Below are 27,997 nucleotides of genomic sequence, written 5' to 3' on the forward strand. Positions count from 1 at the left end.
AGCTTGTTGCGATTTCACTGATCTAATGTTCCAAATAAGTGTTTTTATATTCTAACTTTTGGTTTATTCCTCTTTGGCAATACCTTGATAATACTCTCCACCCCATTTTCTTGAGTTTTTTGGTAGCTTTGTGGACGGATCAGCCTCAATATAGATAAATAATTCACTTCCTCTATAGGAAGTTCAACCTTTGGAACAGCTTGGCTTGATTTTCCTCTGAAACCACCACTAAATTGGGACGGAGGAAATATATAGTTTGAATCTAAAAAAAATATATAAAAAAGGGAATAAACAAAAAGAAAAAAAGAGGATAAGCAAAGGTAAACCGCTCATTTGCAGTCAAATTTCTGAATTTGCTAAAACATAGAGAACACCCTAAAGCAAGTTTTAGCGCCAAGAAAGCAATGCTCTCATTTGCTTTATACCATTCAGCTTCTTCTTCTTCACCAAACCCACAATTCCATTTTCCCCACCAAAATCAAATACCTCCATTTCAATCCCTCCCCTTTTCACCCTTTACTGTAATACCCACAAAATTGCTGAGTAAACCCCCGTTTTTCTTGCGCTTATCATCATCATCTTCGGCATCATCATCTTCTTTGATTGCTGATGATGAATTTCAAGTGGAATTGGGTCGGTTACTGTCTTTGCTGCCGGAGGAGATGCGGCGAGGAGTTGGCGAACACCCGGAGTTTTCCAATTTAATTGAGGTGGTTATGGACTTGGGTCGTAAGCCACTTGCTCGATTCCCTTCTGGAGATTTCATCTTGTCGGATCATCCGATAACTTTGGATGACCTTCACCAAGCTACCTCGCAGGTTAAAATTGAATAAATGTAGTTCCCAATTCAGCTTGAGCTATATACATGAGCGGAGCTAGGGTATCAGAAGGGGTTTGAAATCCTCTTCATCAAAAAATTACAGTGTATACATAAGGTTACAATAGATGTTGAATCCAACTTAGTAAAAATTCTGGCTCTACGATTTACTATATAATACTCACTCCGTGCCAATTTAGTGATGCGGTTTTAGCTGGAGATAAAGTTTAAGAAAGAAAGAAAGATGGACTTTTGAATATTTGTATGACTACAAATGTATTTCATTTAAGTGTAAAATGTGAAGTATAAAGTTAGGTTGTTTCTAATTATAGAAAGGTAATTCTTTTTGGACGGGCTAAAAGAGAAAGTGCATCACATAAATTGGGGAGGAGAGAGTAGAATGATTTGAAAAATACCATATACTTATGCTAAGTTCATAACCAGAGGAATTGTGGGTGTGATGATACTTGATACTTCCCATCCATGATTTTAAAATCCTGTATTGCTTCTTCCTGTAGGAGTAGTTTGATTTAAAGTTGCAATGGTAGCTTCAATTGAATTAGGAAGGTTTTGGTTCTGATCAGGGTCGGCCTTGGCCAACTCTCTTATACACGCACACACACTGAACCTTTAATTGAGTGGAAATGTTGAGGTTGTGCCTGATTGATTAACAAGTTTCTTTTTTTCAGTTGGTGTCTTAATGTGCTCAAAGACACTAGTGATTTAGTTTCAGACTCAATAGTAATTATGACCCTGGAAATGCAGTAACATAGCCGTTGATAACAATTTACCCGGGTTCAAGGCAAAAAGGTAGTGCTAGCAATAATTTGGTTAGCACTGTATTTAATGATTTCTCATGTTACAGGTTGGTGACTTTGCAGTTGACAATAGAGCTGGCATTAGCAGAACTTTACACCGAATTAGTGCTATTAGAAACCGGAAAGGTGCAATTATTGGTTTGACTTGTCGAGTTGGTCGTGCAATATCTGGAAGTGCAAACTCATTGCGAGATCTAGTTAAAGATGGTTCTTCTTTGTTGCTCATTGGTCCTCCTGGAGTAGGGAAAACAACTATTATCAGGTTGGTCATTAGATGTATTCTCATGTCATGCCCTCCGATCTTTGATGTGCAATAGCATGAAAGTAGAGGACATTTCTGCTGTTTATCCGTGATTAGTCTTCTCCTCCTTAAAGTTAATAATTGCCATTACATTTCTGGTTATGACATTAGAAAGATAGAAGTTTTCTTGTTGCTTCTCCGTTCGCCTCAATTTTGAGAATAGGAGTGAATAAACCTAATAACAAAGACACATAGAAGTCATACTTCAAATATGTCCAATTCCAATGCAAACTTGGTTTTATATTTTGGTAAGCTATACCACAGAGATGCTACCTAGCTCCTTCAAGGTTGGAAACAGGCAGTGGCTTTTCGTTGTGTGATGCATAGCTTGAAACCAGTGAGTAGTTTTTTTTATCAGGTCTTTGCCAACTCTCTGAAATTTTATTATTGGCGCTGTTAATTTGGTATCTAGACATGGCTTCCTGATGTCTTTTTCATTGAGAAATAAGCCGAGACCTCTTACTTATCTTTAAACTCAATTTTGTACATGTTTAATAGCCTCTATTTATTTGAGTCCGCAGCTTTCATGAAGTCATGGTTCATGGAACAAAACAGGTTTCTTGCAATTTGTGAAGACAACATCATACCCCAATATCAGTTTTTTTTGTTGGTAAAATTGCAAATCCTGGACATAGTCTATAATATTAAAGTTTTCTAGTTTCCTCGTGATGTAATTCTATTGCTTCAACTCTTCCTTTTTTTGGTCCTGTTCTTTTCTGAAGTCTTTGTGGGCTTATTTAGCTAAAAAATTGTCCCAGACTAGTTTAGACATTGCTGTTTGTTACTGTATCTAATGGAATGATGTTTATGAAGTGGTGGGGAAATTTTGTGGATTGGGCTCTTAGTTGGGGGTCGGTCTTGCATACTGGGCTCTTACAATTATTCAGTATGTCGTATACATCTATTGTATTTACTGCAAGAAGTGTATTTGTTAACATTTCTTATTCAGGGTATCCTTAGTTATGTATTTTGGCTGTTCCTTTTAGATGTTTGTTTCTTGCATTTCCTCCTCATTGTCCCTCATTATTGGTTACCAATGTGATGGAAATCTGTCTAACGTTTGATCACTTGATGTATGCCTGGCTTTATATTGTCTGTTATATGCCTGGCTTTACTGACCTATGTCTTGTTTTTCCTTGTTTCTCCTCCCTTGTTCTTCTCTCTTAAGCCGAGGGTCTTTCGGAAACAGCCGCCCTACCTTTTAAGGTGGGGGTTAGGTCTGCGTACACTCTACCCTCCCCAGACCCCACATGGTGGGACCACACTGGGTTCGTTGTTGTTGTTGTTTGATCACTTGATGTATCAAGGGTTCAGCTGTCTGTATGTGCTTATCGTTGTATCCCACACCATTACACATGCTTTCTCTTCTCATTTCTCCTTACACTAGGAAATAGGCTATGTTGCTCGGACTCTATAAAATGGCAACGAGTGTGTGTCGGACTCTTCAAAAGTAGTGCATTTTCGGAGAATTCGATACAGATGCGGCAACATTTTTAGAGAGTCCGAGCTACATATGATACACTTACAAAATCCTACAGTTAGAACATGGCATAAATAATTCCTCTACAATGTGCATGTATCTCCTACTATCACAATCAAGCTATTTCCATGAGATTTCGCAGACGAGTATATAAGGATTCATTTTTTGTCCTAGGGACATAGCCAGGATGCTTGCAAATGATTATGGGAAGCGTGTAATGATTGTTGACACCTCTAATGAAATTGGTGGGGATGGTGATATACCTCACGCAGGAATAGGTAATGCTCGGCGGATGCAAGTTCCACATAATGATATGCAACACAAGGTAGGGGCTTGACTTCCACTCTGTTAGCAAGATGAAAATAAAATTACTGTTTTGAAAAGGTGCTTCTATCTTACCCACATTTGTGAAAGCAAAACTGAGACTACATTTACTAGATGAATCGCTTTCCTGAGGATATACCTGTTGCTGGTTTTGGGTGGACCTGTCCTTCCCTTACTAGTGGCTCCAAACATAATCCTATTGATCATCGATCAATGAGGATTGGTATTTACTTTATATTTTTGTAGGTGCTGATGGAAGCAGTGGAAAATCATATGCCACAAGTGATTGTAATAGATGAGATCGGTACTAAACTTGAGGCAATGGCTGCAAGCACCATTGCACAACGAGGAATTCAGTTAGTTGCAACTGCTCATGGTGTAACAATAGAGAATTTAGTCATGAACCCTGCTTTAGAGATGCTGGTTGGAGGAGTACAGGTAGTTCTTGTTTTACAGAACTTTTTCAATAGTCAGTAAATGTTACAGTTATACCATTGGAGTTGATGGTTAGTAAATGTTGAGCAATGCTGTTATACTACAAATGGGTAAGTAAGGGAACTTTGTGATTTCCCAATGAAACTTCTCTTGTTTCTTCACATTTGTAGGTAATAGGACGTCTATTTCCAAAGAAGCTAGTAAAATGTCTAGGCCTCTATGGGCATCCCACCTTTCCTAGGTGTACCATAAGTGACTTCGTCTCTTTTTTCCTTTCACATCTCAGAAGTAGTATGCAAAACTAGTATCACTGCAATAAAGTGAACTAATGCACTACATAATCTATTCAATTGCAACACGAGCCGTGCATAAAGGGTGAAAAATAAAAATAATTTAATTAAAGGGAATCAATGCATTCTCTTTATTTTCTATGTAATTGCAACATGAGCTGTGCATGGAGGGACAAACGGTGAACAAAAAACAAAAATAAGCGAGAAACTGAAGATTAAAATAAGTAGTGCTTAAGGGAACCTAACTTGCTATAATGATGTTAATAGCTTATTTTAGTATCACATTCAACATCAATAAAACTTGGGAATCTTCTTAATTGCCTAAATATTTAGTCGTGGAGGTGTCTTGACATTGATATCTATAAGTGGAGAAGTTCTTAAAAGATGATATCAGGTCTAACTCTACTGTTCTAAAATGCGACTCTCTACTCTCGTGCACCATTGGACGACTAGCTATTTTTTGTTTTTGTTTTGAGGTTTATAACATAGATTTCATAATTTATTTAATTTATTTCTTGACAGAGTGTAACTCTTGGTGATGAAGAGGCAAGCAGGAGAGGCGTTCAGAAATCTGTACTGGAGAGGAAAGGTCCATCATCTTTTAGCTGTGGGGTTGAGATAATCTCCAAGGCAGAATTGAGAGTTCACCCTGATTTAGAAGCAACAGTAGATACTATTCTTGCAGGTCTTTTACTAGTTCTCCCTCCTAAGTCCTAGCAAATTGATTCTGCTGACAAATCATTTGCATATCATCCTGTTGGAAAGCTAATTGGATGTTGTTTAATTGTCTGCCATGGTGTTAATTTTCGTGTTGAGAAGGACGTTACCCGAAATATGAAATTCGCAAGATAAATCCAGGATCGCAAGATGGAATAATGGAAAGTTCATCCATCCAAGCACCATTTGATGAGAGAAATGAAGTTTTGGTTGAAGATATTATCCAGATGAATGGAGGTATACCTGATTCTACTGAGCTCATCTCAGCAAAAGATCCGCGCATGGAAGGAGGTTCCGGTGAAAGTGAGGATACCCTTTGCATTTTTCTTTATGGGGTAAGATGATATTGCCATTTAACTTATTCGGAAGGAAAAAAGAACGACATCACTACATTGAATATCTATTAAAATCCGAGTCTCAGAATCTATTTTCTTAGTTCAGATTTATCGCCGAGCTTTTATTCATATTGTTGAAGAGCGTTCAAAAGAGAATCAATTTCCAAAAGAGTGAATTACCTCCTAGTAGATGATGGTTCTGCATTCGCATGTTATTGTTATTTAACTTGCTGCAAAGCTTACTATCTTTTAATTGTGGATCTAATAAACCTAATTTGATGCTTCTCCAGTATCCTTAATTGTCCCCTCCTTTGCCTTTTCTCATGTTAAGGTCCCATAAACCCCCTCCCTCTGTAAAGTGCTTGGTGGCCCCAAAAATGAAGAGTAGAAGTATCAAGCAGGAATGATTTTTTTCTTTTGGCTGACTATTCAGATTCAAGCCCAGCAAATTTTAAAGTATTGCTGGATAAAAAAAGAACTTCTACTTGAGTCTTGTCACTCCTTGTATAGGTGGAAAAGAGGAGATTCTTCTTTGCTTTAGCTCATTAAGATTTTCCACATTAAAGTAATTGTCAAAGACTCAGTTTACAATTACAGAGCCTCCTCCTCGAACTTTATATCATTTTGATGAAGCATTTGAGTTAATCCACTCTCTGTTCCTTTTAGTGCTTTAAGGTTTTTAACTACCATGAGGGAAAGTAAGGCATAGAATAAGAGATTCTTGTGAAGGGAAAAAAAGAAGAGAGGAAAAAACACGATAAACCTTCCATCAGCTTCTATAGGAAAACATCTACGTGGAACTCATATTTGAGCAGGTATTGTAGATCTCAGAGGCAAGCGTGATGCAAGGGATAAAACAGCTAAACATTGACGATGCTGTTGAGTTTACTGATAATATCAGTGAAGCAGATGTTCTACTTGCTCTGCAGTCCAAGCTTAAGAAAAATTCTCGGATTCAAGCAGCTGCAAGATCTCACGGCATTCCTATTTATGTTACAAAGGTATTCTTCTGAGATAACTTGCAATATCTCCCCATTTGAATGGAAGTTCTGAAGAAAGAAGGGAAAAACAAGATGGTATTTTTTATGCATTATCTGCTGTCTTTGCGGAGTCCAAATTCACTATTCTTGTGCGACTTATGTGAAAAGTATCTTTTTTTTTTGCAGACAAACTCCTCAACGCAGTTGACAAAGGCTATGCAGGCATTAATCAGTGATTTTGCTGATGGTTTTGAGTTTCTCGAATCTGAAGCCAAGACAAATGAGACTGAAAAGATTGATGCCTTAGAGGTAATTTCCTCTTTTATTCTTTTTTCTACTATCTTTTTGGAAAATACAATTTCGAAGACTCTAGCCGTTGACTTCCATCAAGATGATAATGGGCTTTGCATGATAAAATGGGTTTTAACTATTCTTAAGGGTGACTACCCTTAAGTTGGCTTTAGCTTTATGATGAAATGCTAATTTTCACTATCTGGAAAACATGGACGTTCCGATGAAGTCATTGGCATGAAACATATCTGCTACATTTTGTCATGCTGTGTGAGAACATCTGATGTTTGCAATAAAACAAAACATAAAGTGAACTTCAACTTAGGATTCACCTCTCTGGTTAAAAATATTGTGGTTTCATTTTAGTCTAAGAAGAGGAGCCATGGCGCAACGGTAAAAGTTGTCGCCATGTGACTATGAGATCACAGATTCAAACCGTAGAGATAACCTCTTGCAGAAATGCAAAGTAATGCAGCCTATATGAGACCCAATGTGGTCCCGCCCTTTCCTAGTTTGTGCATAGGGGGAGCTTAGTGCACATGATGTCCTTTTCTCTTTTTTCATTTTGGACTAGGGCATCAGCTATTTACAATGAAAAAGAGATAAAAATTTCATTTCAGACTAATGTTTCAAATGTTGTGTGAAGTGGCTTGTTGCCTAAGGTCTCATCTGAAGGTGGAGCATTCAGATGAGATTAAGGTCATAGGGTGCTCTATCATACTTTGTTAATTTTCCAGAGGAATGCTCCTTTGCAAAATAGACAAGCTTAGTTAACCAATCCAGAGGAATTCTCCTTTGCAAATTAGACAAGCTTAATTAGCCAATAGATTGAAAAACACACACATCAACTCGCTAATATTCGTCCAAAAAAATCAACTAACTGATGCACAAGCCTTTTCTTTTTTCTTTCAGGATGTAGAACGTCACCATTTACTATTTGTGCTCGAGTTACTAAAACTTTATTACTGTTAAACTTAAAAAAACTCAATTTTAATACTTCTGGATGTGGTTCTTAATGGGTATGAGGCTTGAGGGTAGTGTCTACATCTAATGTTTAGTTCAGGATAATTATTTCTTTCACCGAAATTGAATTGATATTTGTTAACTCAACTAAATAATAGAAGAAACAAATGAGAGAAAGAAAAAGAACTAATCAACAAAGGAAAAGAATAATTGCCACCATAGTGGATCTAGTTGTATTTAAAATTAACATAAAACTATGTCCCTTATGGGAAAAATACGATAAATAATTAAAATTAACAGAAAACTATGTCCCTTATGGGAAAATTCCGATAAAGTTGGAAGGACGCAGAAATTAACATAAAACTATTGATACAGTTTGAAAAATTATAAACATCTTTATGGAGAAAGCTAATTGAGTGTCTGAGATTTTTTTTTATGACCGTGGTGTTTAGATTAGCTTTCACGCACCTCGACTAATTCCACAAATTTGACATGTCAGCATTAGGTGCTCATGAGATGCATGCATGTCAAGTAAACGTGTCTATATGGTCACCAGATAAGTTTAAATGTCTAATTTACAAATTATGCCAAGTTTGAGAGACTCTCTTGGTATTTAGACTAAATTATTTATATGGTCAACTTTAAATATGCTCATAAGCCAGTAAAAGATACTATATAAATAGACTTTAAGGGGTAAGTGATATCAACATTAGAGCTTCAATTAAAAAATCTACCAAAAGAGTTAAGTGTTTCTGTGACAATTTCAGCCTTTTATATAACAAATTAATTTCTTATATCTCTTTATTGTTATGTATGAAGAAAAAAAATTCTCAAATTGTTGAAGGAATGGATAATTCAATGTAAACTCCTTTTTAATTGTCTCCTCCAACTCTATGTCATTCTAGGCCAGATGACAAAGCACATTTTTTTCTACAAAAAGACTAAGAGTAAAACACATGTGTAAGTTGATTAAATAATTAGAATTAACATAAAACTATGTCTCTTATGGGGAAAAAATCTGATAAAATTAGAACGACACAAAAATTAACATAAAACTATCTATCCCCTTTGAACAATCTTTATGGAGAAAGTTAATCGAGTGTGTGATATGCTTATAGCAATAAAGAATCTAATTAAATTCTTTATAACCACACAAAACTCGTTTATTAACTTGTAAAACAACATAAACAAGCATAGAAATAGTGTTATGATAACAATGAAAAGAGAAATTCAAGATTTACAAGATAAATGAAATTTAAAAAGAGACAATTTTAAATCATAAATGAGATGCCGAGCATCATATCTATTAAATCTCTATATAATAAAAAGGAAATCACACATAATTTTGTTATATCAAAGAAACAAAGATTATAAGTTCTAGGGATGTCACCTTTATATTCATAAAATTTTAGCAAATCAATCATATAATCAATAGTAAATTCTTTGTCATGATCTATCAGTAACACACAAACTTCTTCTCTCATACCCATAAAAAGGAGCTTTCATTGGATTATCTATTCCTTCAACATGAGTTTGAGAATTTTTTTCTTCAGACATGACATAACAATAAGGAGATATAAGAAACTAATTGTTATATAAAAGATTGAATTTGTCAGAGAAACATTTAACGCTTTTGGTAGATTTGCTAATTGAAGCTCTAACGTAGAGTTCACTTACCCCTTAAAGTGTATTTATACAGTATCCTTTACTACTGACTATATAAATAATTTAGTTTAAATACTTAAATAGTCCCTCAAACTTGACACAATTTGTAAATTAGACACTTAAACTTATTTGGTGACCAGATAGACACTTTTATTTGACATACATGCATCTCATGAGCACCTAATGCTGGCATGTCAAATTTGTGTGTATTGCACTCCACATTGGCACGTGAACAAATTAAATTTGTCAATTTCTTCTTTTTCCCCCTCAATTTTTTCATTGTATTTCTTTTTATATTTTCGTTGGAAATATTAGCTAAGTATGTTTATCTCATTAAGAAGGTGAATTGATCCTAAGTTAAAACTTATAACCCTAGTTATGATTCCAAAATTATAATTCTGGAATATCGTGATTTTAAACTAAATGATCCTAAAGATTGGTATAAGTGATTGTTTTGTTTATTTTAAACAGAACACAACATATTAAACAACTTATAAATTACGTCATGTTCACCCTTTGTTTATGCCAATAAAAATCACAAATATTGCAAATGCTTGAGTTTTTACACTATTGAATCACAATAAAAAAAAATATTAATTGAGTATTCTAAATTTTTGACCAACTTTTATCCTCTTAATAATCAAATTATACAATTTCGAGGTTCATTAACTATTCCTATGCATATCAAAATGTAAAATTGATGATCGGATGTGATTTAAAGTTATTGTGGATGGGACTACATTTATTAAGTATCAATTACACTTCTTGAGACTAACCTAACACTTAATGCTAGTCTTAGTTGACTAAAGATTCTTTCCCACGTGCCCATAATATTATTTTTTCAATAGTTCAGATGATGAATATCATGTCGCAAGTAATGGCTAATGGTCTTAGATTTAGGCCTCATTTGTTTTTGTTGGGATAAATCAGCCCAAAGACACTGTTAACATGGTGTGATATTGTATGCTTTTGCCAAGCCCACACGGTTTTTTCTCAAAAGGCCTCACGCCATTAAGAGATCCTTCACCTTATATGTAGGTTCCCAAATGTGGAACTTCGTTCACATCCAACAATCTTCCCCTCAAACTAAGTTCCACATGACCCATCACCATGATCCACGGGTCAATTCCTAAGATTCACTGCGTGTCACCTACATCATCTGAGTATTTTATGGCAACCGAAGCCCAAAATTAGCTTCTTTTTATATGTGTGCATCTAGCATTGTATTTACATAATCTACTATTGATAGTTCTCATTTATCCTGGTTTGTTATCTGTGTTTCCTGATATATCACCAAACAATATCGTTGATGTAGTTACTTTAAAAGCTTTGAGTGGATTTTGTGCATCTACTTTTTGCAGGAGGCTAGAATAGCCATGGAGCGAGTGGTAATTCCAAAAGGGGAACCTGTTGAGCTACTCCCTAGGCCATCAAATATTATACTTCTTCAGAAGGATCTTGTTAGAAAGTACAAGCTAAAGTCAGAGCGAATTGTAACAGGAATGGATATAAGACTTCGAATTCTCCCTTTCAACAGTGCATCTGATGAAGACGGTCAGAATAGTGAAGAAATTGATGATGAGAGCGAAGTTGATCAAGTATTATTCAGGCCCAATGCTGAATCAAATGGATCTGCCTACACTGTGAATAGGTTACCTCTACTACCTGAATAAGAAAGTAGATTGTTGGTTTCAACACCAGTTGCCTCTATCAGAGTGCGTTATCTTTGTTTCTGAAGTTTATTCAGCACACCTGGCATAGTGTATCATTCAAAATCTATTGAACATACTCTGAATCCATTGAGTATAAATACAAAATGGTAAACTAAAAATTGGTGTTTTTTTTTCCAAATTCGCAGTCTTTTAGGGTAGCATGATGTATGGTATCAGCCTATCGGGGCCCTTAAAGTCCTTTATGGATATTGAGTTGGCAATAAAGCAATGGCTTATTTGGAGTTGTATAACAATTCATTCTCGGGCATAGTTATTCAAAAATGTGGCATGTGATATTCGTCAGTGGAGTCATAGCAAGAAAGAAGGCTAGGAGAGGCAGGGTACTTCCCCTTTTTAGGATTTCTACCGGTGAATGCCTTTCCTTTCTGAACTAAACTGTAATGACTCTCGCTAATCGCATTGGATTCTTTGAATTAAAAAAGAACGTGATATTCTACGAGAATAGCTATTTCACCTTCTATGTGAGATAACTAATTCCACTATTTAAGTACATCCTTTGTGATTGTTATTCCATATTCCACCAACCAAACGCAGGACAAAATAATCTTGCATTTTATTTCGGAATTGTAATCCTTTATCGCACCAACCAAACAACCTCTTAAGTGGATTCCTTCCCCAATCTTTTTTGATACTCAAGCTTTGAAGTAACAATGCAAAGATTTAAGCTTGGTGTATAATTCAGTGATAATTCAAATTCAGTAATAATGAATTTGAGCTATCCTAAAGATTTTCCATCATATTATTGTAAACGCTTACTCCCTAAAAGCAAATAAAAGTACAATCAATATCTCTATAACATTATGTTTATGTAACTACACTTCATTGGATTACCAAAAAAAACTACACTTCATTATAAAAGCTAGAGTTTTTTCGATATTAGGCTTTTATGTTATATTTTACCTATAACAATTTTTTTACTTATAAAAGAAACAACCACTTTTATAACAACATGTTTTTTTTGGAAGATTATTCTTTTATAGCAATATTACTTCAATTTAGTGTTTTCCTACATTTGTTGCTTGTCATTGATTTTCATAATAAAGAAAATAAGAAAGCAACACTTGATTTTTTTTATAAAGCCACACAAAAATAGAATGTCTAAGTTGATTAATAATAGGCCTTAGGGATGGGCATAAATACTGAAAATCGAAATGTCAAAGTTTCAATGCTAAAACTTAAATACTGTCATTCTGTTTTGGTAAAACTTAAATAAAAGTTTGGTTGCTTGTTGTTGGACTGCTGCTGGTGGCACTGGAAAGTAAAGGAATTGCAAATCATCTTATCATCATGTTGGATTATTCATCAGGAAATTTGCTATTCTTGGAAGCTGGATACTCGATGTTGTTGTGATATGCATATGTAGAATGCAACTTTTTAAGATAATATAGACTAGTTGAGTGACTATCTCAGAATTCAACTCTATCAAAATAATATTTCAAATAAATAAAGAGTAGTAAACGAAATGAGATAAAAGCACAAATTTATTGTCATGTTCATTAGGTGGGGTAGCACTTGGAGATTGAGGATTTTGGAGGAGATCATCCATATTATTGAAATTGAAATACACATCACAATCTTCCAACTCATAATCTCTTCCTTCAATATCATTCGCATCTGATGTCCCGATGATACTGTTTGGATCAAACATGTTTTGTTCACCAGTATATTGCTGAAAATTAACATTTATTGCGCCCAATCCATTTATTATCGCAGTTCCAACATTTACATCAGACATCATTGCACTATAATCATTTTGAGTATGATGATCCATACCATAAACATGATGATTCCTACTATTAAACGCCAGACTAGATCTATAATTAGTGCTCCCAAAAATTGGGTTTTCAGAACCTAACATTCCAAATAAGTGGTTGTGTTGTTGTATCCCACTGCCAGCAACATTTTGGACCGACAAAAATGGGTTGAGGTAGTGGGGTTACACCTGAAGTTGTGAGTGATGAAGCTGTTGTTGAGTTGAACTTGGCAAAATGTTATTGGTATTAAGTACTGGTGGAAACTCTGGACTTTTTGGATTTGATTTGGAATATTTGTTTGAAGACGAGGTATTCTTCCAAAACTCTTACAACTATTTCTTTTCTTTCTTTCTAATGATGTGTTATAGCTATTTCTTTGTTGAGAACCACTTGAGGATCCTCGACGAATATATCTTCGCTCTTTCTAAGGTCTTGAATTATTACGATATTTCTGAAAGAAGCGAAAAAGCAAAGGAGAGTTGTACTATGGATATAATTATCGTCTCAAAGCATTGTTATTTAAGTGGGTTTGAAATGTATGACACAAGTCAGTTTTAATAAATTTTTTTTTATTGATAATCGACGAACGATAGATTGACAATAATATTATTTCATTAAATAGTCATTACAAGAAAAATAAAAATTAGCAACAAAAAACTCCTATCACTAAACATTTAATAAAAGACTATTACTAATCCTCTTTACTTAGTGTGTGTTTTGATAAAAAATTTGAGGACTAAAGATGAGAATAATTTTCAAACATTTACGGTGGAATTGATGTAAAATTAAATTTTTGTTCTGATAAATGATTTTGATATAGAATTAAAATTAAGATTGTTGTTAAAAAATATAGATGTCAGAAGTGTTTGATGAAATCATTCTACGAAAAATATTTTCTAGTAACTAAGTACTACGAATAACTTAAAAAAATATTTTCTTCCAAAATAATTTTCCCTTTACCAAACATAATTATCACTTTTTTTAAGCATGTATCTGAAGATGGCTAGAAACTTGTTTTTTGGTAAGACCGGGCACCTTCATCACTTTAAGAATATCTATCGGGTAACATTCTGCATGTTTCATTAGAAAGTAACTTTAATTTAATCCCTACTTTAATATTTCTAGATTAAGCCGAGGTACATCTAAATACAATAATCACTATTCATTAATTCTAAACAAGTTAACGTTAGCTATACGTATGAATTCTCACTATTCATATCGTTATGTATATAGAAATGAATTGTAGACAAAATTAATTAATAGTGAGATAAACATACTTCCTTCACCAAGTTGTTCTATAGCTTCTGTGAATTTGAAATGGAGATCATCATTCCATACTATGCGTAACCGTCTTGTTAATAGCACTGCTTTGACTTGTATTTTCCATCTTTTTGTGTCTCAACTTGTATTTTCAATCTTTTTCAGTCATTTGAATATTATTGCTCTGTTCCTCAGTAGTAATAGGCATATTCTCCTCTCTTTCTTGTCCTTTTATCAGTTTCTCTCTTTGTATTTTTTCTCTCAATACAAATTGCCAAAAGTGTTTTACAATTACTTCGTCAAGTCAAAAGCCTTCTTTGCTAAGACTTCATTGTGTTCATCACATATACCTTCATAATTATATCGAGAAGCTAGCAATTAGAATATATGTTATACATTATGCAAATAATTAATTTCACACATGTTCATTGAATTTTATCTATTTTGACAATAATACTGTTAAAAAATAATCGTTTATCATATCACTATAACAAAAAAATAAGATTAACAATGATAACTTTTGTGGCATAAATAACAACAATCCGTTCTATTTAACAACGGATTATCATAGCTACAAATGGCCTATATATAGGAATATTTTGTTGTTGTCGTGTATTGATTAAAAAAACTAATTTTACCCACTGTAACAAGAAAATCATAAAGGATATCCATGCCATATTGATCTAAACATTATATGACTAGTTAATTTCCAGTATGTTAACTGGTTTTTGTTCCTTATAATAACAATAAAGTTACAAAATAACCGCTATTTAAAAATTAAAATAATATTTCCAGTGGATAATTTATGTCACTATAAAATAAAAATGAACGCTAATCTTATTTAACAGTTGATTATATAAATTTTGTTTAGTCATAGACTATTTAACAATAGATTAACTGTAATGACTCTGAAGGTCATTTTTGGAATTTTTTGTGAAATGACCATTTTCCCCCTCCTTCTAGTTTACCCGAGCCGTTTTTGATTTTTGTTGAGTATTGATTTTGAGAAAGAATTCTATGAAAAAGTGGGTTTTGAGAATTTTGAGTTTTCATAAGCTTTAAGAGTTTAAAAATGGCATTTTAGGTCAGCCGGAGCAATGAGTCTCAGAACGGAATTTCATCGATTCCAACAGCTCCAGAATGGGGAAATTGGTATGGGAGAGTTTACATAATCAGAATTGGGGTTGTAACGAAGAGTTGAGGTCTTGAGTTGGCAATTTGATGAATTTTAGGCCAAGGTTTGACTTTGGTCAACTTTTGGAGTTTCGACGCTCGGAATGAAATTTTGATGACTTCGTTGGATTTGGGGGATGGTTTTTGATCTAGAAGATGTGTTAGTTGAATTTTTAGAGGTCTCGAGCCCGCTTTGGTGTTTTGGAAGCCTAAGTTAGTTTATTTACAACATTTCGAGTTTTGGGTCAAGGAGACCTCAAATTTGAATTACGATGGTTTCATTGAGTCCGAAACATTGAAATTAGTATGATAGCATATAAATTTTGTGTGCTCGTAATTACGAACGAATCCCGAGGGTTGATTCTGAGATTAAGACTTAGTGATTTAGCTGTGCTCTGCTAATACCTGGTGCCTGTAATGTTGTTCTTCACGATCACATAGGCTTAGTCGCAATCGCAAAGTGTGAGCTTTATAAGTCATCGCGATCGAGCGGTCTTCTCCGTGAGCACAACAATCAATTAATAAGTTGATCGGAATTCCTCTTCGCGATCGCGAGGAGAGGTGTCGCGATCGCAAAGGGAAATGCCTGGGCAGACTTGAAATTTTCCAAAAATAAGAATTTATCCCATTTCCTCCCTTGTTGAACCCTAGAAGCTCAGCCTAGGTGATTTTGAAAGGGATTTTCGAGGGATATTGGCTGGGTAAGTCCTCTTATCATGATTTCATCTTTTCCCATCAATTATCTACTGATTTTAGCCTCGATTTGGGTTTTTCAAGAGACCAAAATTTTAATGTTCTGATGATTCTTAGTGGTTTTAAGTCCAAATTCAATTCCGTTTTAACTAATAGTTTCCAAATGCTTCAAGGATCGTTTTTATGTAAAAATTTCCAAATTTTCATTTTTTTTTTGAGGGAACAGACCCTACACAAGGCTCCCACCTCTCGTGCACAGTCAGGGGTTGAGCATCACCCCCAAGCCTTAACATAAAATAAAACAGAAAAATACAAGGAGGGGGACATAAACCTTACCTCCGATCCTATGTTGGTTCATAAGTCGGCTAACCTATTAAGGTCGGCTAACTCATCCCCGTAGCAAAAGGAGCTATCTATAACTAGAAAGCAGTAAACCTATGAGAGGACTCCTCCCGATACAAGTCGACTAAGAAAGCATAAATGAGGGAGACTCTCCCCTTCCATGAAAAGACAAGAAAGTAACCTACACTAGTCCTATTCAACTATGCTACGTACCATACATAGCTAAATTGAAGAAGAACAAGTATATGAACCTTCTATCTTGCATGGGGTGAAGAAGCTCTTTTCATCTTTGCCCTTTTTCGACTTGTTGTACCAAGTAAGTCCAAGGGAAGTATGCAACAGCATCGCAATCATGATTATCAGCTAAGGAGGATGAAACGAGAATTTTGCAGCTTCTGATGTTCCAGCAGCCTTGGATATTGGAGGGTTCTTGTGTGCCTGCACAGAATCCAGGAGGGCTGTTGCAGGTGTTGTATCATGGTATCTGTTGGCTGCATCTACAAGTGTAACCATGCACTTTGTAAACAAGCTGGAAGCTCCAAGTAGTGAAGTGCTTCATTTGGAGAGTTAAGTCGGCTAACTTTTTCAAAGTCGATCGACTAACGTCTCCAATTATCCGTTTGAGGTAAAACTTCTTGGGCTTTGCAAATACTGTATTTTCTGTGTTTTTGCAACATTTGGAGGCCTTTTGGACAAGCTGGAAGCTCCAAGTAGTGAAGTGTTCCATTTGGAGACTTAATTCGGCTAACCTTTTCAAGGTCGCTCGACTAACGTCTCCAAATTTCCGTTTGAGCTGAAACTTCTTGGGCTTTGCAACTACTGTATTTTCTGTATTCCTGCCTAGTTTGGAGTCAATTTGATGTTGCATGATGCTTTTGTTGGGGGCTGCAGCTGTGGCCTGTGCTGGAATTTTGATGGCTGTTGCTGCAGCTGTAGTCCATCTGTTGCAGGTATGTCTTGATGTTGCTTTATGTTTTAATGATTTTTTGTATGCTGAAGAACTTGTTCTTGGAGATTGCAGTTGTGTATTGTACCTGCACAAGTAAAAGAACAAGAAAAATTCTGCACAGCAAAAACTGTGCTGTAGTTTCTCCTTGTATGCTGCAATTTGTTGGAATTCCAAGCTCAGTTGCTGACACTCCAGCACCAGCCCCTTGATGTAAGTTCTGGTTGTATGGAGGAATTCCACAAGCTGCAAGCTCCAAATGGTGAAGTGCTCCATCCTGCCACTGCTGTAATATGCAGCACACATAGCTGGCCCTCCAACTGTGGATTGATATGTTGCATGTGTACAAGTTCCTGCACAGTCAAAAAGTAGAAGGAAAGGAAAGAAAAAGAAAAAAGGCTACTCTAATCCTAGGTAGGTAAGATGCAGGGGAGACTCTCCCCTTTACAATGGTCCTAATTGTAGAACCTTCAAAGTGGTTATCACTAGTCATATTGATATCCAATTTGAAGAGTAAGTTAGAACATTGAAGATAAAAATAGTTCAAGGAGGTTGTTTGATCCTTTTTAATCTTTTTCTCCTGAAGCTTGCCATCCCTATCTTGTCCAGCTTGATGTAGCCCTTGGTTTCTTGTGGAAGTTGTTGCATATTATAGAATTGTTGAGTATTTTCAAGCTTATGGCTGTGCTTAGAAAGAGTATCTGCAACAAAATTGGCTTCTCTGAATACATGTTTGCAATAAAAGTAGTCTAGTAACTGGACTAAATTCTGAAGTTCTTCCATGTATTTGTGTATGCTCCATGGAGGCTTGATATCTTGCTTCAACCACATAGTCAAAAGTTCTGAGTCCACCTCCAGTACCACTCTACTATAACCATGTTGAAGACACCAAAGGATGCCCATAGTAGCTGCCTGTACCTCAGCTTGATTGTTGGTTCCATGTCCTAATGGAGTTGCAAATGCATATATCAAGTTACCCTTGTGGTCTCTCAATATTCCCCCTGCTCCAATCTTCCCAGGGTTGTCCAATGCACTCCCATCAGTATTCAACTTTACTATTGAAGGTGGAGGTCTGATCCACACAACTTTGATCACTTTAGTGTCATGTTGGCAATTTTCTACCATCAGAACCAGATCATTCCAACTCTTAGGCCACTTAATGTAAGGATAGACAGTGCTTATCAGCATGTACAGGTCCTTAGTAATGGAGAACTTAACTCTAGTAGAACTAGATTTCTTTCCTCCATATTTGCTTGCATATCTATTCTTCCATATATGCCAGCAAACAAAAATAGGAGTTGCCTGCAACATGAGCTTATGGACTGTATTATTGGGCTTAGAAGTCCACCACTTCATCAGGATGTTTCTTAGAGGCCAGTTGTCTTGCAGGATTCCCCAAGATCTGGAAAATTGCTGCCAAATATGTTTTGCTAAATTTCCAGAGGCAAATATATGGTCAACAGTATCCAATCCAGGCCTGTAGCAACAAGAGCATTCTGCTGGTTCAGCTCCAAATTGAACTAGTTTTTCATTGGTTGGAAGTTTCAATCTGAGTGCTCTCCATAGTAAGAAGGACACCTTGAAAGGGATGTTAGTGTGCCAAGTGCAACTATCAGTCAAGCTCTTACATTTGTGCTTTCTAACTTGTTCCCAAGCAGATTTGGAAGTGAAATTACCATGAGATGTTAGTTTCCAGCATGCTTTATCAGCTATGTTGGGATGATAATATACCTTAGTGTTAAGGATCTAAAACACAAGCTGAGGAGGGGCATATTTTCTGATTTTCTGCACATTCCATTCCCCTTCATAAGGTATTCAGAGACTGTAGTATTATTGAGCCTAGGTAGATAGTTATTGTGATAAGCAAGGGGTCCAATACCCATCCAATCATCCCACCAAAAGCTGCATGTACCTGAATTGATATGCCAATGTATATGAGGCTCAATATTAATTTTATTTGCCATCATATGATTCCACATAAGAGATTGACCTGTGTTCCATTTTTTTATCACCGGATGTGCTCTTTGGCAATACTTAGCCTTTAAGAATTCTCCCCATAAAGTCTTCTTGGATCTAAAAGTCCACCACTGTTTGTATTGTAAGGCCAGACACACATCTTGTATGTTTTTCATACCAATACCCCCTTCCTCCACAGGGTAGCTGAGTGTCTCCCAAGAAGCCCAGTGGTACTTCCTCTTTTCTTTGTCCCATCCCCAGAAAAAATCTGCCATAAGGGCTTTAATTTGTTTGAGGGTAGTGACTGTAGGGATGATTGCTGAAAGCAGGTGAATTGGAAGTGATTGCAACACTGATTTGACAAGAGTAGCTCTTCCCCCATAGCTCAATATTTTGGCCTGCCATCCTCTAATCTTGGAGATCACTTTGGATACCATACTAGTAAAGTAAATGATCCTTTGACGCCCAATATATAAGGGACATCCTAAATATGTAATAGGGCCATGAGTTGATTTGAAACCAGTGATAGAAGTGACCCTCTCATTAGTAGCTGGATCAGTATTCAAAGGGATCATACATTGACTCTTGTCTTTGTTAACAAGCTGTCCTGATGTATGTTCATACAACTGCAGAGTCTTCATGATCAACTTGATAGAATACTTAGAGGTTGAGGTGAAAATAATTACATCATCAGCAAAGCTCAAGTGATTAATTAGAGGACCCTTCTTTTCCATGTGAAAACCTTTGTACAAATAGTGTTGATGAAGGTTGTTGAGAAGTCTTGACAGCACCTCAGCACCTAAAATAAATAGGGCTGGAGACAAAGGATCTCCCTGTTTGAGGCCTCTTGTAGAATGAAAGAAACCATGCCTACCTCCATTCACAATAACTGAGTACCAGTTGTTAGCCATTAACCTCCAAACCATGTCAATGAATACTTCTCCAAAACCCATTCTTCTCATCACTAGACATATAAATGACCAAGACACCCTGTCATAGGCTTTGGCCATGTCTAACTTGATAACAACATTGTCTCCAATCTTTGGTTATTTTATTCCATGAATGATCTCTTGTGCTAACATAATATTCTCAGAGATGCTTCTTCCCTTTACAAAACCAGATTGATTTTCAGAGATTACTTGAGGGAGAATTGAGGCTATTCTGAGGCAAAGGACCTTAGAAATGACTTTATTGGTGAAGTTGCTGAGTAATATAGGCCTGAAATCAGATAGTTTATTAGGATGTTCTACTTTTGGGAGTAGAACCAAACAGGCATGTGTGATGAACTTGGGAATAGACTGTCCACAACAAAAGTACTTCACTAAGTTTAACAAGTATTCACTAATAATATCCCAGTAGGTATGGAAGAATTTGCCATTAAATCCATCAGGACCTGCTGCAGACACATCACTAAGAGAAAATACAGCAGCTTTCAACTCCTTCTTGGTAGGCATAGAATTAAGAATCTGATTTTGCTGATCTGTGATGGAACAGGGAATGCATTTTAGGATATCTTCATTGATCAAATCCTCTTTTCCAGTAAAGATCTTCTCAAAGTAATCACAGGCAGCAGTTGCTATGTTCTGATCACCTTGAATAGTGTTTCCTTGGTCATCAGTGATTTTATGAATGAGTAACCTCCTTCTCCTTCCTCTGATGATAGCATGAAAGTATTTGGAGTTGGCATCTCCATCCTTAAACCACTGAATCTGAGTTTTTTGTTTAAGGATAGAATGCTCAATCTTCAAATATCTAATGTACTCTGCATTCACTTGATGAAGCTTGTTTCTATTTTCCTTAGAATTATCAAGGATGATATCTTCTTCTGCCTGCTGTACTTTCTCTTCAAACTCTTTAACTGTGGTATATATGTCTCCATATTGTTGTCTTGACCACTTGCTAAGAGTGTTAGCTACCCTCTTAAGCTTCTGGTGGAAAATTCTCATAGGATTTCCTTCCATATGCCTATCCCAATAGGTTTTAACAGTATCCAGGAAAGTATCATTCTCTGTCCAGCAGTGAAGAAACTTGAAGTATTTGATGGGATTACTATGATTATCTTGACATTCAACTAAAAGAGGACAGTGATCTGAACCTGTAGAGGCTAGATGAGTCACAGTAGTCATAGGCATTATCTCTAACCACCTATCATTCACCATGGCCCTGTCCAACCCTTCCATATTCTAGCATCATTGTCCCTGTTGTTGCACCAGGTGAAGCTTTGGCCATGAAAACCCAAGTCTGTGAGGCCATATGCTTCAATGACACTTATGAATTCAAGGCTTTTGTTCATATTGTAAGGCAGCCCTCCAAGCTTTTCCTCCACTTCAGTGATTACATTAAAGTCTCCAACAATACACCAAGGCTTATCTATATCAGCCACCTGCAGCATTTTTTCCCAAAGACTTCTTCTCAAGTAATCTTTACACTTGGCATAGACAAATGTAATAGTGTGAGAATTGGGGCTAGACACATGTTTAATATCACAAGTGACCTGTTGTTCATCCTGGTCTCTAATGTGACAGTCCACATCCTGATTCCAGAATAGCCAAATCTTGTTATTAGGATTATGACAGGCATTATTCATTCTAAGCTGATTTTTGTATTGGTTGATCTATGATTGATGAGCAAATGGTTCAAGAATTGCCAACATAGAGAGACTATGATATTCCTTGAGTTTTTAGAGTCTATCCAAAGCACCTTGAGTATCAATACTCCTTGCATTCCAGCATATTGTATTCATCATCAAGGTTTCATGGATTTGGACCTTGTTTTGATGCCACTCTTACAAGTAGCATTATCTGAACTGGTGGAGATGTCTTGTTTCTTTTTCTTCTTGTTCTGATCTTGCTGACCCCTGGGTGATAGACCCTTCTCCTCAGTGACCTGCAGCACCTCCTCCTGTATTGTAGTATCTGTGATATCCTCCAATGCTCTAAAGGGAGAGGCACTAGTTTCCTCATCTTGAGATTGTTCCCTTTGGTCTAGATCCTCTTCATCTTCAGATTGAATAGGTCTGTATTCATCCTCATTGTCATATGATATGGCTTTCTTATCAAGAACACACACTTCAGTAGAACTGGATTGAATTTGAAGAGGTGTCACATGAATCCCTACTTGTTCATCAACCAACACATAGTTCACTCTGTGTTGTGTTTTTCCAGATAGAGATTTTTTTTGTTTCTAAGCTAACTTTTTCTTCATTGTATCCCTCTTCTTCTTACTCAGAGATAGAGTATATTTATTATTCAGGAGCTTAGTAACTGCACCCATATTTCCTTCACATCTATTTGGAGATTCTGCACCTTCCTTATCCATTTCAGTGAGCTGTAACCTGTCTTCTGGAACTTGTTGAATATCATCTTGTTGCCAATGCATAGAGTACCTTATTTCTGCTGGAAGAGTGTTGACAGGGGTTCTAGGATCTTTTCTATGTTCAGCCAAATTTTCCTTCCCCTTGGTTTCCCCTTCCTGCAGATTAGTGGTTTTCTCCTGTATTCCCCCATCCTCACCTCCACAGACTTCATCAGCCACAACAGTAATACCATTTAAGACATTAAAGTAATTAGGGGAGCCATGGGGGTGTGGGAGCATTGAGTCAATACCTGGGATTTTTCCATAGGCATTGTTGCATTCCACATTGTTCACAGCAGTACTTGGTGTACAAATAGCTGTAATATTTTGCTCTTTTTGTTTGTCTGCAGGTCTGCTACTTCCAGTACCATGTAGAACCTGCTGTATAGGCTTATGGGGGATGGGATCTAATGTTGTATGGGGAGTAGGGAGTAAGCTCTGGACTCCAGAGTCTACATTACAAGTTTGGTTAGTACAAGTATTAAATTTAGAGCTATTAACCATACCTGCCTGCTGTGGATTTTTCCCTTCTCTGCTGCTGCTGATATTATGCTGGTGGGGTGCTGAAGTTTCCCCTTTTGTCATGTATACTTGTGTTTTATGTTGTTGTGGTTGTTGTTGGTGGTGTTGTTCTTCTTTTTTACCTTTCCTCCTTTGAATTTGCCAACCTGCATGTTCTTGGTCTCTTTTTTCAGCTGCAGCCCTGCTAGTATTTTGTTGTTCCTTACTTTGTTTGTCTTCTTGGTGCTTTAGCTCATTTTTCTGTTGTTCCTTATTCTTGTCAGTGCTGTCCTTATCTTTGTGTCTTGCTTCTTCTTCTTGAACTTGCTTTTTCTGCTTATCCTCATCCCTTTTTTAACAATACAAATATAAATGGTGTGACCTTGATATTTGCAGTGTTGACAGTAATCTGGCACCCCTTCATATTGAATAGACTGCCACCTTCCTACTCCATTTTTATCTTCACCATAGCCCATCCATACATGCTGTGGTCTTTCTTTTGTAAGGTCAATTTGTACTTTGACTTTGGCAACACTACCCCTTGTTTTCTTGTAGGTTGCCAAATCCAAGTACAACACCTTTCCAATTGGGGACAGTAAAGGGGTTACCACTTCAAGACGATAACAGTGCCAAGGTAATTCTGGTAATATAGCCCATATAGGAACTAGAGAGGTTTCTTCTTCAGGCTTGAAGGTGGGGGTCCATAGCTGAAGTCTCATAAGCTGTCCATTTATGTACATTTTTCCTTTGGACCATACAGTAGAGTGATCATATTCATTGTCCAAGTCTATGTACAGATGCCTAGAGTTAAAATGAGTAATTTTCACTCCTCCTCTGAGCTCTGTTTGCAAGATGAATTCCTTTCTAATGGTTTCTATCTTAGGCATAGTATTAGTGAATTTTCCTATCAGAGTATACTTACAATCACTAGCCAATTTCACCAAGAAATCTTCTTCTGTAAATACTATAGCTGAATAGCCTTGTTTTGTAGTAATTTTGGGGGGTGTAATATCAATAATGGCTGTTTTAATGGCTTCTTGGGCTCTCAACTTAGTAGCCAAGGTCTGATGGATGACAGGATTTGGAGGGGTTGGAATATTAGTATTGGGATGCTTGTTTTGTTTGACATGTAACTGATTAGTAGGGGACACCACATGATTAGTAGAAATAGAAGTATTAAAAGTTGGAGCTCTAAGTTGGTTTGGATATTTGGGACCTAAATTGCTTCCAGTATTCATAGTAGCAGATTTATTATTGGATTTGAAAGCATCAAAGTTATTAGACACTTTCATTGGGTTACTATTAGGAACATAAGGTTTTTGTACATGTTGAAATTTCACATTGAGACCCCTGTTCAACTGGGCAGTTTGTTTGGTTTTTTCAACATTTCCAGGTAATATGTTCCCCTGCTCCTTGTGTTTATCAACAAGATCAACATCAACATTGTGAGTAGAAGTCTTCAGTACTTCATTATTTTTGGACATAACAAGATGTAGATCAGTAGACTTAACAGTAGCTGCATTAGCTACATTTTCTTTTTGAGTATTATTATCAGTTAGACTAACTTCATGAAATTTGACAGTATCAATATGCATTTGATCAACATTGTGATTATGACTAGTATGTTCTATTATATATTGATTGAAATAGTTGGAGGACTTACCTGGAGGAACCACTGTAGGGGCACTGTTCCTTTGCTCAACAAAGAAATTCCCCTTCGAATTTTCTTTGGGGACTTGATCATACTCTTCAATTCCTTCCAATGTTCCCATTCTATTTTTTTGTTGGTCATATGTATCATGATCCATCGCACCAGTTACAAATTCAGATTGAAGAACACTGTCACAGTGTTCTTCATTAAGATGAGTGTCTTTGTGACTTTTTGAGTTTGAGCTTGTTGGTTGTGATTCGAGGCACTCTACATAGCTTGGGAACCTCCTAACACCTTGATGGACCTTTTGGAATTGTTCTTGTGCCAATTGGTTCACCGGAGCTCCGGCACCCCCAAAGTCGTCTTGACGACTTTTTGAATTTGAACTTGTTTGTGGAGATTCGAGACATGTTTTATTGTTAGAATGCCTCTCCACACTGTTACTCACCTTTTGGTATTGGTCTTGGATAAATTCAGTCACCGAATCTCCGGCGACTCCATTGTTGTCAGAACTCAAATGTGAATTCGAAACAATTGGAGTATATTCGAGTTGGCTCTCATGGTTGGGAAGATGGGCAATAGCTTGAGGATCATTTTGGTATTCATCTTGTTCAGTTTTGTTCACTGGAGCTCCGCCGCCGACGCTGAATTGTTCGCCAACGTTGATTTCGCCGGAGATTTTTATTCCCTGAGGGGCGCCATATCCTTGAGAACAAAGCCCAGGTGGTGCGATGGCTCGAAAGTCACCGGAACTTGGTCAAATTTCAAGGCGCACCTCCGGCGACTGTGCATTTTCCAGCGCACTAATTGCAGGATCAGTGCTCACGATTTGTGTAGTATTTTGATCCAATTTTTGGACTATAGGTAGTCCAAATGATAAGGAATCAGATGATACAGGTCTTGTGACTCGAATCAAACCATTGTTCTTCAAATCAATGATTCTTTGAGCACGACGCAGCTCCTCCTCAGAAATATCTACAGTGTTCGCAGGTGTATTTTGCAGATTGGAGGAGCTGTGGGTTTGATTTTGTGATGTTGCAACTTGAATCAATCCTGCCTTACTTGAAATTGCTACTGGTTTGTCAGTATTTTTTTGCAGATTCAAAGTACTCTTAGCTGGATTAAAGGTTGATGCTTCTTCAGCTATATTCTTATTACGGTCCAGTGGTATGTGAAGCTCCACCGGCGGTGGTGAAGCCATTCCGGCAGTCTTCTGCCGATGAAAATGATGAACAGTAGTGTTAGTTACCGTTGGGAAATTGAATTTTTTATCATAAGCATTCAGTTCGGTTTTTTTGTTCATTTCGTTTTTGAAATTGGGTATTTCGGGTTGTTCGGGTCAATTTTGGGTCTGGTGTTACAATATTGAATTGGGTATCATTAGGCTCGTATTCTTATTGGGATTTCTTATTTAAATAGATTATCTTAATTCGGAATGTCGACGTAAAGATAAATCTCAGATTTCAGCGTAGTTCGAGATTCAAATCGAGGCAAATGAATTTTTAAACCTATGTCTATGATTGTAGAATCATGTATTCGTGTTTTTACATGCTTGGAAGTGATGGAAAATAATTTTGAGGATTAGTTGAGGTTAATTGATGTTTAAACAGATTGATATTGAAGTAAGGGGTAATAGATGACAAATGAGAGGATTTATGCATGATGTGTTCGATATGAGTTGATACTTGACTTATTGTGAATACTTGCATTTCATTGCATCATATATCTTTGGCCATTTTGGACTGTTTTAACCCTGATATCCCCTTGATATATATTATTTATTGATGAGACCCTATTTGATACTTGAGTTGTACTATTGTGGAGACTTATATGTATACTTATACTGTGCTGTTAGAACTGTTAGACTGGGTTGATTTCCATGCAGGTTGTATTCTAGGGGTTGGATGGTATGACAAGAGTATGTTTGTTCTATTAGCTTAGCTTAGTCTTAGTTGTTGGCTTGCTAGGTACCGTGTCGATAGTACTCACCCTTGCTATCTACACTTGTGTAGGCTCTGATCCCTAACAGTGATCCATTCTCTCATCTTTCATCCGTGGCTTACTGAGGAAATTCGAGAGGTAGCTGTTGATGCTGGCCATCTTTTCTATTCCTCTTTATCTTTTACTTTGATCTATTTGAGATACAAAGGTTGAGACTTGTAATTACTTCAGTATCTTGTATTAGAAGGATTGTACATATGACAATCAGTCTGTGGGGGATTTTGTGATGAAGTAAGATTTTCCGCTTTTTCATATAAATTGCTTATATTTAGACTATTTCCTTTTTTATTTCCGCATTTAGTGGGTTAGGCTGATTTGTTCGGTGGGAAATGATAAGTGCCATCACACTCGTATTTCGGGTGGTGACATTAACGATAAATTTTATAGATAATTATTTTTTGTAGTGTATTAATTAAAATAACTGCCTTCATCCACTGTAACAGTAATTGAAAGATAGAGTTATAAATACTTACAGAGTGAGACTATATTCAAGGCCGCAGCTTGGACCAAGAGTTCAAAACAATGTGCATCCGGTGAATTGACATTGATTATCATCACATCAATACATGACATATGCAATCTTCATTAGATAAGTTCATGCGAAAAGATATACACTACTAAAAAACTATCAAAAAATGATGCAAAAAAGTGATGAACTGCGTCAATTTTTTGGTCAAACTTGACGAAAAAGTGACGCAGTCACTTCCGTTGCTTTTTAGCTCGATGCTTTTAAAAGATCGATGGACAAGGCCGTAAAAAGCGACAGATTGAGTCGCCCCTAATTTTTTAATTAAAAAATATAAAATATAAAAAACGACAGACTCCGTCTTTTTATTTTTTTTAAAAAGTAATTATTTAATAATAAGCGACGGACTATTAGTCTCCATCTGTCGCTTTGTTTATATTGGCTTCTTAAAAATTTGCAGAAAAGAGACGGACTTTGAGTCTCTGTCCGTCGCTTTTCTGGAAAATATAAAAAAAAATCAGAAAAACGATGGACTAAAGGACCCTGTCTGTCGCTTTTCTGCAATATTTTTGATACCAGAAACCTATCAAAATTTAATTCAATTGTATGTAATTCAGCCCAATCAAACACAAATAACAACAAATAAAATACGCAAAATACATAATAACCAACATAATTAAATACTTAAAATGAATAAAATCACAATTTAGAACTATTTAAAGTGTTTCAAAGTTAACAAAAATATTTCAAA

The 27,997-nt window shown here is 36.3% G+C and overlaps 1 protein-coding gene across 2 annotated transcripts; it reads left to right on the forward strand.

Annotated features, from left to right (window-relative positions):
• The first annotated feature begins 212 nt into the window (after window positions 1-212).
• Window positions 213-27,004, forward strand: LOC129870217 (protein SEEDLING PLASTID DEVELOPMENT 1-like). Of its 2 annotated transcripts, none has more exons than XM_055944890.1 (9): window positions 213-818; window positions 1,683-1,897; window positions 3,591-3,741; window positions 3,987-4,178; window positions 4,988-5,150; window positions 5,285-5,517; window positions 6,342-6,518; window positions 6,684-6,806; window positions 26,792-27,004. In XM_055944890.1, exons 1-9 carry the CDS (start codon window positions 405-407, stop codon window positions 26,843-26,845), a joined length of 1,722 nt encoding a protein of 573 aa, XP_055800865.1. In that variant the 5' UTR covers window positions 213-404; the 3' UTR covers window positions 26,846-27,004. The 2 variants fall into 2 exon arrangements, with proteins under 2 accessions (XP_055800865.1, XP_055800864.1); XM_055944889.1 differs by lacking the exon at window positions 26,792-27,004 and adding an exon at window positions 10,778-11,384 and having other exon boundaries at window positions 223-818.
• The last annotated feature ends 993 nt before the right edge of the window (window positions 27,005-27,997 follow it).

This window comes from Solanum dulcamara, chromosome 10, assembly GCF_947179165.1.
Source record: "Solanum dulcamara chromosome 10, daSolDulc1.2, whole genome shotgun sequence".
NCBI classification, from domain to species: domain Eukaryota; kingdom Viridiplantae; phylum Streptophyta; class Magnoliopsida; order Solanales; family Solanaceae; genus Solanum; species Solanum dulcamara.

What these genes read in the sequence shown, in the direction of transcription:
- LOC129870217 (XM_055944889.1), top strand. Translation starts at nt 405, where the DNA reads ATGCTCTCATTTGCTTTATACCATTCAGCTTCTTCTTCTTCACCAAAC. An exon ending in ATAATGATATGCAACACAAG is followed by an intron (nt 3,742 to 3,986) that starts GTAGGGGCTTGA and finishes ATATTTTTGTAG; the next exon opens with GTGCTGATGGAAGCAGTGGA. An exon ending in TGCTGGTTGGAGGAGTACAG is followed by an intron (nt 4,179 to 4,987) that starts GTAGTTCTTGTT and finishes ATTTCTTGACAG; the next exon opens with AGTGTAACTCTTGGTGATGA.